The sequence below is a fragment of the Anopheles stephensi genome, chromosome 2, assembly GCF_013141755.1.
Source record: "Anopheles stephensi strain Indian chromosome 2, UCI_ANSTEP_V1.0, whole genome shotgun sequence".
NCBI lineage: Eukaryota > Metazoa > Arthropoda > Insecta > Diptera > Culicidae > Anopheles > Anopheles stephensi.
The window spans coordinates 51,474,577-51,494,538 of record NC_050202.1 but is presented as its reverse complement, the minus strand read 5'-3'; the positions used below and the strand labels follow the sequence as shown (position 1 = coordinate 51,494,538).

Below are 19,962 nucleotides of genomic sequence, written 5' to 3'. Positions count from 1 at the left end.
TGATCACCTTCAGAACTTACCTTGTCCGTCATGTGATATCTTTTTCCTTCATTGCAATGACTTTTAGCTGCCTCATACTTTAACAATAGGTCCAAAAAAACTGCTTAATGAACTTTTCTTTTTGATTTTACTGAGGAGTTCCAATTGAACTTTTCCTAGACTTCCTCTTTAATTTAAGAACGTCATCAATAAAATAACCAATTTAAAAAAAAACTTACAGAAAAATGTTGTCCCAAAAATATGGACATATAATTAGACAAAGATGTTGGAGAATATAAGAACGCATACAAAAGAGAATGCATCCTCCTTTGTATCCGTCACTCACACACATCTCGTAATGGATTTTTAAACAGATTCAGCCGTTTCAATCACGCTCGTGCGTCCAATACAATTACAAGCTGCTCATGACTACCGGCAGTGATCGGGTTGCAGCAGTTGCAGCAACCTTGAAATAGTAGCAACTCTGCTATCCCCACTCTGCCAGAATCTTCAACCTACGCTCCATTACCATACCGGTCTTTTATCTCCAACGATACAAGTGGTTGTAGTTGTGTTCCCCATGTTCTGCGTGTGAAAGTCCGAGAGGCTTGTCTTGTTTTTCCAATTGAGGTAATATTTATTTATCTATTCTACACAGTACGACGAAAACAAAGTGTAACAGTACGCACACAATAACGCTTGCCTAACTACAGTAATAGCTATCGGACTAAGATTTCGCTTGGTTCAACGCACACATTCGCAGGAGGTATATTACTATATTACAGCGGGATAACGCGACAACGACGCACGTCGGAAACATGGGGTGGGATGTTCTCTGGCCTACTAGAGTTAGTGTGTTAAGGAGCTATTTTTTGGGAGGTTACGGTTGTGCTGGCTAGAAGAATGCTCCGGACTTTGGAATGGCACAGGATTGTTTGCTGGTTACGGCAGCTGCACCGGACTCTCATCGATCGTGCCCTAGCCAGTCTTCTTTGATCATGTGTGCACCCTTCTCGCCGATCATGATAACAGCCGCGTTCGTGTTCCCGCTAACGATGGTCGGCATGATGCTGGCGTCGATCACCCTCAACCCGGATATACCGTACACGCGCAAACGTGGGTCAACTACTGCACCCGGATCCCAGTGTGGTCCCATTTTGGCCGTTCCGACCGGATGGTAGATGGTCATCGATATGGTACGCACCTGACAGTCGAGATATTCGTCCGATAGGAACTTAAACTGCTTACAGTTCGGGAGCGGTTTACGGTACAGTCGATTGCCGAACTGCTTGAACACCTTAGCATCACCGACACGGAGCGCTATCTTTGCACCCTCGACGAGTGTGGCCGCATCGAACGGATCCTCAAAGTAGTTTGGGTTCATTAGCGGATAGTGGAAAGGATTCTTGGACTTGAGACGTACCCAACCACGGGATCGTGGTCGCAACAACAGTGGCATGATGGTCCAACTGTACGTATCTTCGATCGGGTGGAATACTTCCTTGTATAGGTCCTCCCGTAGACCAAGTATCTTCTTGACACGGGCCCCACCATCCGAGTTGAGGGAAGCCGGAGCCATGTGGAACTGAATGTCCGGCCAGTCATCGGTAACGTTAGCGAAGGGCGTGTTAACGAAAGCAATACCCTCCAAACCACCCAGAATGGTCATTGGGCCACGTTCGTTAATCACATAGTTCATTGTTACGGAACCCGCCTCGAGACGGTTCTGTAGAATCGCTACGGGTTTGTCCACCAGAAACGTTAATCCTCCCATGCCGACGTGATCTTGTAGATTTTCACCAACCGGCAAATCTTGGATCGTCTCAATGCCTACATCCTCCAGATGTGCCCGTGGTCCAATGCCGGAAAGCATCAGTATCTGTGGTGTGTTGATCGAACCGGCTGACATGATGATTTCCTTCCGAGCACGCACGTGATGTCGCTTGCCGCCACGGATGAACTCCACACCGACCGCATGCTTCGTTTCCGGATCGATGACAAGCTTCGTGACGTGTGCGTTCATCGCAATGTGCAGATTCTTGCGGAGACGAATCGGTCGTAGGAATGCTTTCGCGGTCGAACAGCGACTACCCCGTCGAATGGTGCCTTGCGCTATCATGAATCCTGTTTGTCGCTCTCCATTGATATCACGATTCTCGTACCCGATCTCTGTCCCAGCTTCCACAAACGCGGCCACTAGCGGTGTATGCCAGGGTGTCTCCTGTACAGTCAAAAATCCACCCTGTCCATGGTAGGGATTGCGAGCCAGGTATGGATTTCGGTTGTCTTCGGACTTTACAAAGAACTGTAGCACATCATCATACGCCCAGCCAGGATTTCCAAGCGATTCCCAATGGTTAAAGTCGTTCCGGTTGCCCCGCACGTAGATCATGTAGTTAAGCACGGAAGAACCGCCCAGCACCTTGCCACGGGGCCAGTTACAGCGATTGTTAACCATGCCCAGGCACGCCTTGTTCGTTGGTTCCGTCTTGTACGCCCAGTCAAGCTTGCTGAGTTGGAGGTAGGCTGCCAATGACGGTACGTCGGAAATTTCATTCTCATCCGGTCCGGCCTCCAGCAGCAACACCTTCCACCGGTGGATCTCTGTTAGCCGGTTTGCAACAACGGCACCGGCTGAGCCACCACCAACGACGACGAAATCATACTCCGGCAGTAGCGCTTCCTGGTTGATGACGCGCGACTCCGGATCGACGCGATCGTAACGATAGTAGGAGATGGCTCCCAGAAGAAATGGGATAAGCCACAGACTAGAACCAACGACGGTGGCCGTTTTGATCACAGACGATGCTATCAGTACATTGAATACCATATTTACTTGCTGCTATCTTACTCCTTCCGAATGTGAACTTGATGTGCGATATGCTTAGCCGTTACTCTATTACTAACTCGTTAAACCGCCGACAGTTTAACCCGTACTCAACGCTCGCTTGCGTTGTGTAGTTGTCGTTTATCAAGAATTGGGATATTTGTGCCGATGACGCACTGCTGGATGTTGTAAGACCTGCTCCTGATTGCCGTATGGAACGGTGCATCGAAACATAGCTTAAAGCACCGCCGCCAGAAGTGCTGTTCTTGCGACCGTGCAATTGTCCGGCCGCGGTGTCAAGTCTTCGAGAACAAGTATTCTGATGATGGCTGGTAATGGTGGGTGGATGGTTTCTCCTGTCAACTTTTATCCTTATCCCGCACACGCTGCAAGTCGATCGATCACCTGCAAAAGGGAAACAAAGGAAAACAATATTAAATACCAGGTGTTAGGTATTGGACGGTGGTAGTGTCGCCGGCGTAACTAAATACAGACATTTTATGAACTTGTAAAAACGTTAAGCTTGTAGGGGGATGGGCGCTGCGGGTGGAGAGAGCGTTGATGTTGTCGTTACGGTGAAGGTTGTAAGCGTGTGCAAGATTGTTAACTGTTTCCCGTTCTTGTGTTTTTTATCGTTTCAGGTATGAACCATTCTATCAAGAAGCTGTAATTTTCGCCATTCTGGTGTTCCAGTCTCGCCCGGAGTCAAGGTGTGGTATGGTGGATAGCTACGTTGGACCGCTTGCAGTTTGTAGTAAATAGCAACGTACAATAATTCACAAGCACACCTGCAGGTTCAGTTGTAAACAAGCAGTTAACTGAAGCAATAGCAGGGTAGTCGTGCGATCGTAAATGTTAACCGTACGTGAAAAGGATTGTAATGAAGCTTGTACGCGCCCAACGCGACTAGTTCGCAGCGAGTGTAGTGCGGTATTGCATACTTGTAGGCAGTTTTGTACGGTGGAGCTTCAAGAAGCATCGTAAACGGTCGGATTTAAATATTGCATGACGCTAATGGTTGTGGTACGCTGCATTTAGATTAATTTAGGGCTCAAGATTTTGAAATCGTTTTATCATACAAAACGACTGACAGTATTCAAACGTTATTCTTCGTTTAAAAACCCCACAAAAACACACTGGAAAGCTAAACGTTGAAGGCAAACTCGAAATTGGTACATATCCTTGAAACCCAATTTTCACTCTCCGTCCTGGTTTATGCACAGGATTTTCCATCACGCAAGGCCATTCACCTTCGCCACACCAATACAGTGACGGTGACTGAACACAACACTATTTGTGTCCGCATGTCTGAATGTCAATTGCTCGGTGTTTGTGGTTCTGTCGCATCGGGCATTCGTGTCTGCGACAAGGTCTCCCGAGGTTGGTCACGAAAATTAGCGCGAATATTATTACCTTCCACGAGGAAACAACGAAAACACAAGCAAGTAGCAGAGGTGGTTGGACTGTGTATAGTTGAGGGAAAACTTGCTGATGGTACACGTCACCCGAAGGGATTTATTTTAGGACCATCAAACGCCAGTCAACAATGGGCTACGATGATGATTACGGAAGCGTACAGCAAATAACCTTTCCTCGTTTGACATTTTCTACCTCGCACTTTTCGGGGTTGTACATTGTTAGTAGGTTAGCAACCCGTACAATGTTGCGCGGTGCTGCGAGTGGTAGGCATCAATGGCGGTAAGGGAAGTTAAGGGTTTTGTGATTAAAGTAGTGGATGGTCGAAACATAATTTCGTACCATTTTGAATTTTGTTTCCTTCACTAAAGGTTGTAAAAGAAAACAATTTACTTTAACAACGATAAAATGGATCAATCATTCCGTGGCTATCACAACTGTTGGTCCAGTCGAAATGTACCATTAGTAGATGTGGTATTTGATGCTAAAGAAATAATGAAGATTAGTTTCTTATATGGGATTGTCTTTGCTCAATTTGCATGGGGAAAGTACATTAACGATTTACATATCGTTTGGCAGCGGGCATACATACGATGCCGCGATTGATAGGTTTTGCTTTGTTGTCAATAGAAGCACGCCAGAAACTCGCTCGTCAGCATCAAAGTTGCAGCCAGCTGTGTTTGCATTATGATTAATGTGCTTTCATTTTGCTTCCGTACCGTCAAATGCTGCAGGGTTAACTGTTGCCACCGTGTGTAAGGTTTTTCGTGTAAGCGAACTGGAAAGTAAGATACTACTTAAGACGTACGTACGTTATCATCGATCCAGTTGAGTTTTCTATTGAAGATTATTGATTGTTTTCATAAGATCATGCTAAAATGCTCTGAGCGTTATGTTGTTTTACTGCTCTTTGCATAAATACACATCGAGAAGGCATTCAATCTTCTATTAAATACAATTTAACGACCACTTTGCTTATCGGAGGACAATATTTGAAAGGCACTTATGGTATGCTGAATCACATTTGTTTATAACTTAATTTTCATAATCAAATTATATGACAGTTCAAAACTGATCTCTGATGTGTCAAATAAATAGTCTTATGTGCCTACGATTCAGGAAGGCCGTTTCCAGTGAGAGGTTATACGTTGGCCAAAACGTTGGTCGTTTCACCTGTAAGGCGTGGCACACGGTCGGTTTGTTAGATGAGTCGACGGGAAGCATGATACGCGCTAAATCATCGTCACGTCACATCACATCACGCTGTCGGCGCAGGTCAACCCGGTGCTCATCGTCGTCGTTGGCCGTCGTCAAACTAAGTGGCAACGTTCAACGAAAACAATGCTGATGTTGTGTGGTTGCATCATCATCATCATCTACGTTTTGCTTGCGATCGAAGAAGATGAGCCCAATTCCGGCTGGCAATCTGGGCCAACAGATAACTTCCGAAGCGGGTACGAGGCACGCATAACGAATACGTGGAAAACGGGTACGGTGCGCTTACGGCATGTGCTTAAGCATAGCAGCACTCCACCGTATGCCGAGGGATTACGAACTCCCGGGCCAGAATGGGTCAACGTGATAGCATGTGTGTGTGTGTGGGAGCAGACCGTGTATAGTCAAATGATGCCAACGGAAAGTAAAAGTTGTTCGTGCACACGTTTGCAACAGGACCCGTGAAGCGGTGGCAAAGCGTTGGTAGGATGCAGTGCTATAAATGCATCGAGATTTAGAGATGGGAGAAATGCATTGGGCATGGGGATAAGTGATATGAATGGCATCACCGTACAAGTTCCTACGGGAAGGTAGCGGACAGCAAGCAAATGAGGTGAACCATTTGTGTAACATGGATGAGAGAGAGAGAGAGTGAGAGAGGGTGTAAACCTGGGGGGCCAGCTTCCCGAGTCCGCACCAGCGTCAACTTTTGTTCGGCCTATCGGGAGAGAGGATTGTGCAGTAAGGGCTAGGCGCCACTTTGAATTTACCGGAATAACCTGATTGGGGTGAGTCGATGATACTGCGCTGAAGTGTGTGTCCGGGGGTACAAAAATAGAAGCATAGTTAGTGCAATATAATATTAGTACAGTGTCCGGCATGAAGCACACACGAGGCGTCAAAGAGAATCGATTCAATGTGTCAAGCAAACGATTAACAAAATGGTCATAACTTCCTTTTTGCATCGTTAAAAGTTGTGTCACTTTTCACCCGGTGTATGAGAAGAAAGCTTGGGTTAGTGAGTCTGTTTGACTACAGTTGACTACGACGATGATCCTCGATTATCCTGAAGATTTGTGAGAACTTTGGAAAAAAGTGAGGTTGATATGTGATAATCAATCGAGAGTTTAGGAGTATTACCCTAAGGAGCTGCTTTTGAAAGCGATGTAGAGATTATGTAGATCTTCCGACTTATCGATATCACCTTGGTAATACTATTTGTCTTTAGTCCTTAAGATAGGCCTATATTGTGGTGGTTTCCTTCTAGAGAGCATTCTCTTGATTCCTTGGAGCAGGAATGTCCGTGTTTGAGCGTGGATAACATCTATCAAGCTACCTGTTATGGTTTGAACTGTATTTTCCCATCAAAAGGTAACCGGAAACACAAGAAATTCAAAATACTGAGACTAACCGACTAGTGCTCTGACAGTTGTCAAATTTAATCAAGTGTCTTTGAAAGGTTGGCAGCAACTGCAAATCATATGGATTAACTTCTAGTAGCATCATGTTAGTTTTGGAAGCGATTGCAGCGGTTTTGGCAGTATCAAATATTATCGAGATCGGCCGTCAGTAAACCTATTTAAACCTAGGCCTATCCAGGTAAACTAGGCTAAATTATATTAAGCAAGCAATTCTTGACATTGCATACAAAGATCTTTCGAGGTATAGTACCTCTTTTATTATTAAAGCTTATAGTTGTATAATGGTCACCAACAGTGTACTACACCTGTTGCAGGACAATTTTCAAATGATTGGCCAAAGTTTTGCACAAACACACGTCCGGTGAACATATAAATCCAACTTTCACCTTGTTTATTAGTACACAGTCCCCATTTCAATTGATCATCACTTTCCATCGGGATAACAGCGGCAGCCATTGTGTGTTGCGCATGTTACTGATACAAAGATAGGCACGGCAGAGTGTAAATCCTGCCTGCTCCTAACTGATCCTATTAAGACGTCATAAAAAGCCCGATCATATCGGGCTTATGCGCATAAAGAGAAGCACATAAAGAGCATACATTTGCACCTACACAGCACCTCGTTGTAGTTACCCCTTCGTTTGGGTTTTTTTATGTTGTTGTTGCGAATTGAGACCATTTGTTTGTGGATATTCCGGGGGTATTGGGTTTGTGTGTGTATTTTTGAGAGGAAAAGTACATATGTTTAACTGCCGGCGCTGGACGGCTGCCTGTTGTTGATGAACTCAGAAAAGTATACCGAACGGGAGGAACACCGAGCATGATGTGGACGAGTGTAGAGTTTTCGTTTTCATTCCCACAAACAAAAAGTGGCACTGTTGGCCAACCCCGGAAGCGTACGAGTGGGATTGGTCCTGGCGAGTGAAGCAACAGTGGAGGGAGCGAATATGGTGCAGCAATTTTCATCTCATAAATTGTGCTTGGTGCTGGGTGTTATTTTCTGACGTTGTTTTTTTTTGTGTGTGTGAGCTCCTTCTCCCTGAGCTCTTACTGTCATTTCGCACGTACCCGTTGGCCAACACTACTTTCATTTGATGTTTAATGGTTTCGCTGGTGGATGTTTTATTTTGCCATTTGTGCCATGGATACATGCTTAGTAATAATGTTGCCATTTTTTTTGCTGCTGTCGCTGCTGTTGCTTCGTTTGGCGCCTTCACAAATGAAACTGATGATGCAATAATATGAGACTGGTGATGATCTTCCGCTAGCTGATTCGTTAGGATATGTAACCAGGTTAACATCCTCTGTTGAGAATTCAATGGCATCATATGAGATGAATTTAAATTGAATTACAGAACTGGGAATTCAATTTTCCTGTAAATCCTCGTTCTTACGTCCTACCCGAGGTCCTCGAATTATTGTTTCCTATAATAGGAAATCCAAACAAACAGATTGCAGATACTGTCAAATGCGTGCCTGGTTGGAATTTCACATTTCCTTCTTTGTTTCATTCAAATCATGTTTTTTTGTTCACGGCAACATAACAACTGCAGCTTCAGGTTCAGCGCGTTGGCGGGCGCAGTTGTAGCAACCCCACATTAGGGCACAATGTACTACACCTTCGCCTTGACGCATCCTGTTGTCGGTGCATATGTTATGCGCCAGTACCACAGCATTGGTGCATGTTGATCGCGTTTTCGGTGACGCAAAAGCTAGAAAACCATGAAATAATGGCACTCTTATGTATCATCATTTATCGCTACGAGTGTGCGCTGGGGCCTGGCTGGCTAGCGGTCGGCGATGTGCCTTTCACCCACTGCAGCGCGGAGAAAGAGAAATGGGTAGCGGTGGCATAGGTGGGTTTCGGTTGCAATGTAATTGTTTTCAAAAAAAAAAAAACACTGCCCGACGATACGATGGCAGCGCTCGGTAACATGATACATCGAGCGGCGCTGGTAGCTGGTAATTTAACCTTTCGCGAATGTTCGCTGATGGCTCATTTTCTCCTAGGTTAAGTTTCTATCACCTTTCGCTTTGGGAGCTGTTGGAGCTATCACTCGATTTAGCTTCCGTGCGTATTAATTTCAATTTTCAATTGGAAGGTGTTTTGTATTGCATCATTCGCCTTGAATTCTTGATAGGAAACTCAAACACGAATTAAATTTTTTCTTTTAACGGTTTATTCAAAATTTTCAGTTGATCTGTAATTTCCGAGCTGATTCAAATTCTGAAAATATTGACGTTTTAAATTGTATTGAAAAAATTGAACGTAATTGAACAAACTCTGACGGAAGTCTACATTGTTTGAAGACGAGGAATTTAAGGGATTACTGAATAAGGATCTGTTCCACATGAAAAAAGTGGACTTACTGCATCTTTAAACGTGACAAAAAAAGTATTTTCTTCGACTTAAATAATGAGTTCATTAAATAGTTTCTGGTGACGTTAAGTGGATGAATTATAAAAATTCTAAACGCGATCCTTGAGGCGGTCTTGTGTTCGAAGAGATAGCTGCGCCGATCTTTAAACGTCAGGACCTAGCATCCAATCGTGTCTGAACCGTCTTCCTGGACACAAGATTGATTATACAACAACAAGAGTTATCAAGTCAAGGAAGCCAGACTGAATCATCTCGAGGATGTGGTGTCAAAGAGAACATACATTACTCCTAGGGAGCAAACTCTCCAAATCGAAGTATTCACTTACACAAAATCAGACTCTGCATATGGTGCGATGTCTCTGTAGAAAGGAGTCATAAACTACCAATCGCTTACAGTGGCTCTGCACAAACACTGTTTATAGAGGATGATAAATTTTAAGTTGCCTGCCTATAATCGAGATGATAGAGCACACTTGACAGCCCCCGATTACCACTTGTTTCGATCGATATCGATTGCCTATCCTAAGGCCTAATAAGCTCTATTAGGCCTATTCTAAGAACCTAATAGAATGTGCAGCTCTCAATTGAACTCTTCATACGGCAGGACCGAGGATCAAATCCTATCCAGACCGCCTCCCTGTGTGCAGGAATGACTATTCAGTTACGGGAAAACAAGAATCACAGGAAGCCAGAAATGGCAGGCCAAGACCTTGCGAGATTGTCGAAGAAGAAGAAGAAGAAGCAATTGGTATCTTGTTAATTTAACGACCTTTAAAGTCGTGTCGGTCTGATCCAAGTTCTAACGTTAAAACTTCAAGCAGTTTTTGAATAATGAAGGGGTTCTTCGCTTTATTGCGTTCAAGCATAATTTAAAGCAAACCCGTTCAAGCAATGAAGTATGTGAAAAACGTTTCCAAAACATTATTCCTGTTTTGTTATATAAAATAAATTACGCCTCACAAAGTCGCATTGCATGACGTGGGAGGAATTGGTAACGAAGATAGAAGGAGATATATTTTTTGCATTTAAAATATTATCGCTTCGGGGTGGTAAATGCACCTATTTTAGCGCTACCATTTATGCTTTCTTTTCTGTTTTGGATAATGCGGTGCGGTTGTGTGCACTGCACCAACGCAACCACGACCTTCTTTTATCGTAACCTGTTGCAACATCCACGTTCCGGTGCCATGGTTTCCACGATAGCAACTTCTTGCACCGAATCCGAGATTGGTGGTGCTTCTTACATAACGATCGCATTTCGATCGCATTCAGCACGGATTCGTCTCGAACCGATCGAGCTTAATTCGGAAAAAATGGAATCCACGGGCGTGAGCGTGATGGTCACCGGGCGGCTAAGCAGCAACAATAACTACAACATGAGCACATGGGAAGCATCGTCTGGGCAATTTTTTGGTGGCCACGACATTTCGATGAAAAATGTGTAAAACAGTAATCAATAGCTTTTCCATCTCCGCCGGAGGCTCTCTGATACAAGCAACCGGCTCTGTGGCTGAAATTAGGTCAACCTCGCATTTTCGACTTCTTCATGTTATTCCCCGGGGAGGATTCCGCAGTTGGAATCAGAAGAATTCCGTCGATTGCGTTTCGTAGCAGGGCAAAGTGTAACACCGCACTTGGTGGAATGGTGCGAAAAACGTGTGGTAACCTTGAACGACGCGAAAAAGTGAACGCAAGACAACACAGCAAAAGTAACGCTCATGGCTCACCGCGAAAACGATTTTCGCTCGGTGGATGTGTCACGAATCGATCAACGATGCAGACAGCTGTGCTTTGTGGAAACAGTTGTTTACTTTGAGTAGAGTGTCTGGGCTCTTAAAGCTCAGTGTATTTATACGGGGCGGTCCGATGGACGAGGCGATAACGATGCCGGTCTTCACACGGCAAGACCAGGGTTCAAATCCCACCAAGAGTCCCGAGCGTAGGTATGAATTCTTTGCTAGGGATAAAATGAAGTCACAGAAAGCTAGAAATGACAGGTTGAAACCTTTCGAGGTTGTAGTTCCAAGGAAGAAGAAGAAGAGATATTCATACGAATGATGAACCTCTGTTTAGGGTTCTCAACACACATACTCGATTCGATGTACTGATACTTGAGATTAGCAAGATGATGTAAACAGGGATAAAATATCGTCTTACACTATCCCTTCCTGACGCATCCTGAACGCTATGCCGGTCCATTATCACATCTTCTCGGACTTAATATCTCTCTCAAACACAGCAAACCTGATTGTCTGCCTGTTGGCCGCGAGGCCAGGAAATGGGCAGGCACGAGAGAGAGAGAGAGCGAGAGCAAGTGGGGCGCTACGGGACCGGTAGAGGAGTTGAAGTTCACTGAAGTGATATAATGGCCGATAATATGGTGTTGCGAGCGTATGGCTCACACGCCTTGCATAACTCCGAAGGTTGCGCACATTTGGTTGGTTTTGAATGTGTCCACCCGACGCGAGACTTCCCTCAGGGGGATTCAACTGTGAGTTTTGACTTTACTTTCGGTGTCTCCCCATATTTTTTTATTTACTTTCATTGGTTGGGGACATCGATGTCATCGGTTGTTGTCGGCCTTTTGGGACCCGCTTATCGGAAAGTCATCCGCGGTCTGAGGGCGGCATCGGTGGTGCATCGGCAATATCTAGCCCCATCAATCGTGGCGTGGAAATGACAAACGGCAAAAAAACCTGACCTGCAAAGTGTGTCAGTCGAACAGCAGCCACACGCAAGTCAGTCAGTAGTGTGTGCGCGCACCCCCTATTGATTACGTGCACAAACCGGGGGAAAGGTTGTGCCTTATTTTTGTGGTTCCTTTTTGTCCCATCGTATGACATTGGCCGGCATTCATTGTGTGTATGGGAGGTATCTTGGATGTGAGAGTTCGTAAAGGGAATGTTTCATTCCTTTTGCCTTAGGTGATGCGTTCAACGAACCTGTTGCTCGTTACTTGTTAAATGTTGGATGTCGTAGTCAAGATAAGGAATCCAAACAGTTAAGAATTCTGACCAACAGTTGTCAGGCCATTCAACAAAAATCTCCTTGTTGAAAATAATTAGCGATTCTAGGCAACCTACGCTGAGGCGGTCCGGTGGTCAGCGCGACAGCGACACCGGTCTTCACATGTCAGGACCACCGAGGTTCAAATCCCATTCTGACCCTGTACACAAGACTTGATTATCCAGCTACTACTGGTAAAATCATTCACAGGAAGAGTGGTATCATTAAGTCTAGTAAGCCTGAAATGGCAAGCATATGACCTAAGAGGTCCTTAGACTTAGAAGTGAGAGCGAGAAACACTTGTTTTATAAGCTCAGCAACACTGTATGTACGGAGCATTCCATGTCGCAAAATATTCAATACTTACATTTGAAAAATGATCCAAAGCTGCCTTTGTCTTTCGTCGTCCATTGTACAATGTCCCGATCCTGGGGGATTGTCTTGAAATTCGATGTCACTCAGCAATGGTTAGAATTTCGGATCACACTTATCACACAAATCCACAATCCACAATCTATCCCACCGGGATGCACCACTGCTCACCACTGCGCTATGTCTTTCACCACTTTCGTTTTCTTTCCGAAACCGAGTAACACACTTTCTGGTTTTTCGACGGAGGCGGAACTGCTGAAGGACACACTCAAGATGCAAAGTTAGTTGCAGCATGCATCCACACAAACGTAACAGCTGACGTCAGCAATCGGGGTTTTTTCTTTGTACAAACTGGAATGATTCGTTTTTTTTCTCTCTCTTTATCTCTCTCTTGCCACGCGTTTCAACTGATGCACTTTGTCTGTTGGGTTTTAATTTGCACAGCCAGCCGGTCTTCTACTGTAGGATTGCATTTGCACACTTGATTTCACTGTGTTTATTTAAAATTCTCCCGCTGTGAATGGGTCACACTAAGAAAATTGCTTTATTATTGTACAGAGTCGTTTGTTGTAGTTGTCGAGCAGGGTAAAAGCGTTTGCGTAGAAAAACTTCAAATCGAATCTGTTATTGGTTCGAATCAAACATCGAGCCGATGCTTCTATCGATTGTTGACATGAATGAAAACCAATTGTTGTTAGCGTTTGAAGCGTCCCATTGCTCGGAATTCCCAACAAAACCTGGATGGATGTTTTGTGATTGCATGATTGGTAATTGTGCAATTATTGGTTGGTTACTTTCGTTTTATACTTAATGTTTACTGGTGATAAACATTTGAAAAGGTTAATATCGATTATGATTACAGTTGGTGTTGGGGAAATCAACTTTCCAATAGGGTGTTTCGTGATTATAAAAACGAAGCGTAACAATTATTATAATGTTGAACTCTTCACACAATTTTAAATCAGATTTTACTTTTTCATCGATTAAGAGGCTCAATTTAAAGCTTACAGATGGTTTTACATTAATAATAACAGTTTTCAAAAATAGTATTAAATAAGAAAATCATATAAGTAGATTTCAAATTGCGCTTGCGTTCACTTTGAGAACAACAGAACAACTCAGATGATATCACAATAGCGGCACATAATTTCACACTGTCAGCAGCAGTTTCACTGAAGTACATAATTAGCGTGAAGTACCCAATTGTTTACTAAAATTCGAATTGTTGCGAATTATTTCGTAAAGTAAATTTCATCAAATTTTATTTCATACTTTTCTCAATATCAATGTAAAAGTTATGCTCATTAGCTTATAAACAATAAAAGCAGCCGATTATCCGTTCTTGAATATTCGACGTCTATGATAGTTGCATCTATTCCAAAATTTAAGCAAAATCATTAGCAAGATCTTAATTTTCTATCGCAATTTATAATGATAAATAGAATAATAATATTAAAAATAACTTATTAACGACATTTAAAAAAATACACAATTGAAGAATGGTCTTAATTTTTGTCAAATGCATTTTGGCTATTGTTTTATCAGAATGGCAAAAAGGAATTCAGAATAAATAACCTTATTGATGCAATGATAGTCTCAATTTTCCAAGATTTTCTAGTAAAAATCTATAATTCGATTAATAATTTCAATTTTAGACTTTAAAAAAATTAAGCGGTCGTATTCTAGTGCCCGTCACTACATGTGCTGCTATTATTATTTAATCTGATATAAGATATAAGCGGCTAAATTATTTTAACAGCTTATTTATATCCATGTAATAGGCGTATTAATTGCGTTACGGTAGCACACTTGTTTACTGTCGCTAAACAATACTTCACTTAGCAAAATGGCCGTCAGTTAGTGATAATGGCGTAGGAGACACCTTTCATGATGGCACACAATTTACATTTTATTACACGCCTAGCGTGCAATCGAAATAGCACGAAAAAAGCGTTTGTTTCATTCCACAATAGAAAACGAAAACATGTCGTAAAAAAAACCGGCCAACACGTAATATTTGCATTATTAGTTCTTTAGGTATAGTGGTGAGGCCAAACGAGACCAGGCCAACAGGGTACAAATATTTGCATTAGCTTAAACGCACACCGTTTATATTATTGTAGCGCTCGGTGAGCACGATTTTCGCAGACTATTAATTAGCGGCAAGACGTGGTACAAATTGGCTAGCTTATTAAAATGAGACCGCAACCGGAAACCAAATACCGGGTAGCGTTCATCCATGCGAGCGCACAACTAGAGCAGCGTGGTTGGTATCGATTCATTCCAATCCATCAAACAGCCTCTCAAGTGTTGCGTGGCTGTAAACCATATTCAAGCGTTTAAGCAATGGTGCCCTTCGGCTCACAGTCACACAAATATCGGTACGAGTCCTTGCACTTCACATTACTGCCGCGCAATGTTTGAGGTCCAATCCTCGGTTCTGAATTTCCGTGCAGAATTTAACCGAATTACTCGCCACGACTGGCGCACCACTTAACAGTGTTCCTTCACGTATCGGCACACAACTTCACCCACGAAGCAATCAATGTTTCAAACACCACACCGAACAACCTATTAGATAATGCCGTCGTTCGTAATAGCCGGCGTGCCGACGCGCACTCGATCCTTACGCTGCTGGTTGGGAAAATCCACCGTTTTGGTGCACACACACACACGCACGCACAAACAGCCCGTGCACGTCTCGCGGGTCCGAGTTCAGAAGTAAGACTAATGAAAATTTTACACAAAAATCACCTGAAAAGCCCCCTGTCAAAACCACACTCAACGGTCCCAACGAGGAGTGGGGACAAATGGGTTGTATGTCTTGCATCTGTTACCCCGTTCGCTCGATCCAACAAAAACGGGCGGGTTGTAATGATGATGGTGTGCCAAAGGGGAGGGGGGGAGTTCAGCTGGTTGAGCGCAGCATAGTCCGCTTAATGGTTCCCCCGGTGGTTGGCTGTGACGACGACGGTCGTCGTTGCTGCTGCTGTTGTCATCGTCATCGAGAGTGAGAGTAGCAGAAGGTATAAAAAGCGTTTCAGTATGAGCCTCGGAAAGTGAGAGTATGAGCAGCGTTGTTGTTGTACGGAAACCTTGGAGAGAGGAGTTGTGTGCGGGTGGGGTGTTTGTATGTTCTCCTCCCGGTTAGAAGCATTGCGGGAGCAGTAGCAACGACGGCAACCAAAGGACGGAATGTTACATCTCTCGTACCGTGTACGAGTGACGACGCACTGGCGACCTAACGATCGTTTGAGTCGTTGGATAGTAAACAGCGAACCTGATGATGCGCGGATCGACATAATCTTTGGGCGGTACGGGTAGAGCTGGAATTTCTCTGGACCCATCCTCTAACCGTGCACTGTTGGTGTGAGCGGTACTTTTGTTGGTACTTGTGAACTCGTTTTGTTGTTGCGTTGACATCCGTTTGTTCTCATCCCGTACCTAGTTTGAGCTAAAGACAGAGCAATCATCATGCGGATCATCAACGATATAAGCTTAGAAAGAATTTTCATGGAGAACGACGGGCGAGTGTTTCGGGCAAGTTAGAGGTGTACAGTGTCGGCACAGTAGCATCTTAAAGACTCCGGGAGTGACAATAAGCTGCTTAGTGACGAACCTCATTAAGTATTGTTTATGATGTTTAAGAGAATTATCATCATCAAGGCGTTTACTGGTTTCTTTGGCAAATGAATTTGACAAAAAATAGAAAAAAACGATATTTCTTTACATAAAATACAATTTTAAATATATTTATATTCTAAAATAGCTAACAATATTTTGCTTTAATTCTTATGATTTGTTGTGACAATAGCTTGAATAACTTATATTTATTATTGAATGTTATTGATGATACTCGAAACGATTTTTTCCACGCTCAATTTGCACTGCTAATAGCCTAATTACTTGAAAACATATCCCCTTATTAATTCACCGACAAAAGACTTGAGCGCCCAAACAAGCGACGAACTCACACCAATAAATTCAGCAATTAAAAAAATGTTATAAACACATTGTTTACCTATTCCAGTGCTAACCTACGAAGGTATCTGCCCTTCGTAACTATAATGTTCAGAGAGCTCCGAGTGGCCATTGCCTATCCTCCAGTGATGCTTTTCCCTTGCTCGCCACCGCCAACCTCGACGATGATGATGATGCATGATGATTGCACTCCGTCCGATAATCAGCCTACACTAATGCTTCCTAGCGCAAAATGGCACTCACATACATAATCAACCATCCGCGGGTGGCAGTTCCAAGGCCTGTGGGCTCGCCCGGCTGCAACCCGCGACGCTGATCTTTTCCAAGCTTTTCCGAGTCAGCTTCTCGGAGTGTGTGCATTTTCCTTCCATATGGGTGTCGTTCTGTTTATTATTTTTTTTTCGCTTCTCGCCTTTGCGCCTGTGTCCGTTTCGCGAGACCGAGAGTGTCTGTATTTTTTTTCGCCCTCGCGCTTCGGCCACAGTTTTCGACCCACTTATGGAGATGATGTAATATTGCTCACATTCCGCCGAAAGCACTTTCACCGTGCTCGCCTTGAAAGTGGGAAGGGCAGAAGAAGAGGTAAACGCCATCGGGATGCGGTGGAGAACCATCACAGGAATTAAGAGAAGCATGTGTGTGTTCCGACAACAACATTGATGTTGAGTTACGCGCACGGGTGCTGGCTGCCAACCGGTCATACTACAGCCTGAGGAAACTTCTCCACTCTAAATACCTGTCGCGACGGACGAAGCTGGGACTGTACAGAACTTTTATAGTCCCAGTACTCACATACGCCTCTGAGACATGGACTCTGTCCAAAACTGACGAAGCCCTTTTAGCCGCGTTCGAGAGGAAGATGCTCAGAAGGTTTTTAGGCCCCGTATGTGTGGAAGGACAATGGAGGAGCCGCTACAACGACGAGCTCTACGAGCTGTATGATGATCTCACTATCGTACAGCGCATTAGACTCGCCAGGCTCCGGTGGGCTGGTCACGTCATGAGAATGACACCGGACGACCCAGCCCGTAAAGTCCTTTTAGGCCGTCCACAAGGACAGAGGAGGCGTGGTAGGCCCAAATTGAGATGGAGTGATGGCGTTGATGCGTCCGCCAGAACGGCCGGGATAACGGATTGGCAGACGACGGCGCTGAACCGTGAGCGGTATCGAGGATTGTTGCAGCAGGCCAAGACCGCAAAGCGGTTGTAGCGCCTGATAAGCTAAGCTGATGTGTGTGTTGAGAGGAGAAAGAGGTTTTGTTTAGGAAGGTGGGATTATTTGCAAAGATGAAAGCATCGTAAACTTCTCGTTACAGAGATTTGTACCGGCTTTTGAGGAGTTCCTTCTCAATTTTTTATGTAAATAAAGATGATTAAAAATTAGAGTAAAATGCTGTTATTACTGTTTTTAATGGAGCAAATGAACAAAAGTGAAAAAGGCTTCTTTTATTATTTAAAATCGTTTACAACTCGTAATAAAATCGAGTGATTTAAATATTCATCTCGTAAAGTTATTCCCAACGAGAAACGCATATCGAATGACCGATAAATTAATCCAGACCGTGAACGGAACATTAATATTCAAACATAATTCGTTCATCCGCTGGAACGCTGGGTGCTGCCTTGGAGGAAGCCAGTCCCCAAATATCATCACCATCCCTGCTGCAATCCCGTTCCGGGGCGTTTCCGTTTCCTTGCCCCGAAGCTAACGGCGTAACTTATGAAACTGCGAAAATTTTCTCGATGATGCAACTAGCGCACAAAATCATTCGCCCCAAGATGAAGACGCGGTTCCGGGGGAAACGAGTTTGATCGATTGATTGGCAGGGCGAAACCACAAGCCCCCCCGGGGGAGGGAACAATTGGGAGAGTAACATTCGGTACCGCCGTTTTGTGGTTGTGGATTTGAAGAGCACTTCAAGTGAAGTCAAACGGTGCAGTAGCGCCTTCAAGAGCGATCTTCTTCCGGTAGCTGTGAGATGAAGAGTGGCATTACGAAAGGGATATTGATGTGCTGTGTTTCGGACAGCTTAACCGTGAGGTGCTGTTGTTAATCGGCTTAGTTCTGGAGAAAGTCTGCATTAGATTGATTTATCGATGTCGGATAGGTAATTGAACAATCATATTTTCACTATTCACTTGTGGCGTTAGGAAGAGTATGATGGTGTGCGCCAATTATGTTAGGTTTTACAATGCAAATGTTTGTTAACAATTTACTTTGCTCTGATCTGTTTTCGTTGTGTTTTACACTAGAATTGGGCATCTGGCCCTTATTTTCATCTTCGATCGGAACACTCTCAAACGAAACCTTATCACATTATACACATGGAGAACAAATATATTATATTGTTCCCCATATGACTTGGTTTTACGATAAATATAGATTATTATCTTTTGCGTAGTTTTCCACTAAAATAACTTTCGGAATAACTTAGCATAATATGTTAAAAAAAAACATTTCTGGGATTATCGTTGCATAGCAAAAAAATAAAATAAATAAATGGTCTTATAGAGTGATTCTGAGTTATTTAAACTATTCATATCACTATCAATCAAACTTTTTTCTAATGATAGAATTTTGAAAAAAAAACTTAGATCAAAGGATGTTGAGCTAAATGCCATTTTAAGAGTTTGTTAACAACAATCAATTTGATGCATTTAACTACTTCTGCCCACTATTTGGGACTACAACCTCGAGTGATCTTGGCCTGCCATTTCTGAGACATCGGATCGTCACTATCATCAAAATCCTAGTTTTTGTTTAATAAAGGTTCTCGTAGCAAAAGGACCATTTTCAATGATGTGGTTTTATGAAGACACATGCGGCTGTTGCTGAACTTTCTCCAATGAAAAATTAGAAATGAAAAGAAAAGGACATCATTTAAACTAAACGGAAATATTTCTATTTCTTATGTAGAATGGCCTTATTGCTATATTTACGAACTTGGATATGTTTGAAATAGGTATTTCTATTATTTTATGCAGAACTGTGTTGTTATGCTGATGGGATGTAAGACGATTACTACCCGTGGAGATGAGTACATGCCAAAATCCCAAACTAAAGACGATTTGACGTTGAAAATCGATATCAACTGTTTGAAATATATCTTAGATATGTTAGATCTCGTGGCCCGCGGCCTTTAGACACTATGCTTAATAGCTCTTCTGCGGTGACTTAAAATATTTTTGAGAAAATTATTTTTCATTTAGCGTATGGAAATTGATACGTTAGAGTAATAGCTCTTGTTAAGTTGTAAATTTGCTGATCTCACTACATACAGACAAACTTTGGAAGAGTCAGAATATCGATTTAGCTGCTTTGAGAGTTTTTCTCTAACAATCGAGTTTAACAATATGCTTCATTA

The 19,962-nt window shown here is 43.4% G+C and overlaps 2 protein-coding genes across 44 annotated transcripts in view; one reads left to right on the top strand and one right to left on the bottom strand.

The window, feature by feature from the left end:
- LOC118502631 (flotillin-2) overlaps positions 1 to 19,962 on the top strand; it is a 158,674-nt gene that overhangs the window by 35,939 nt on the left and 102,773 nt on the right. The gene's annotated exons all lie outside the window — the stretch shown is intronic.
- On the bottom strand, positions 596 to 15,356 carry LOC118502628 (glucose dehydrogenase [FAD, quinone]). 4 transcript variants are annotated; one of them, XM_036035011.1, is made up of 3 exons: positions 15,247 to 15,356; positions 12,612 to 13,158; positions 596 to 3,211 (listed from the first exon to the last, which is right to left on the bottom strand). In XM_036035011.1, the coding sequence occupies exon 3, from the start codon at positions 2,807 to 2,809 to the stop codon at positions 944 to 946; it is 1,866 nt and encodes a 621-aa protein (XP_035890904.1). In that variant the 5' UTR covers positions 2,810 to 3,211; positions 12,612 to 13,158; positions 15,247 to 15,356; the 3' UTR covers positions 596 to 943. The 4 variants fall into 4 exon arrangements, with proteins under 4 accessions (XP_035890904.1, XP_035890902.1, XP_035890905.1 ...); XM_036035009.1 differs by having other exon boundaries at positions 12,612 to 13,146; XM_036035012.1 differs by lacking the exon at positions 15,247 to 15,356 and adding an exon at positions 15,188 to 15,203 and having other exon boundaries at positions 12,612 to 13,146.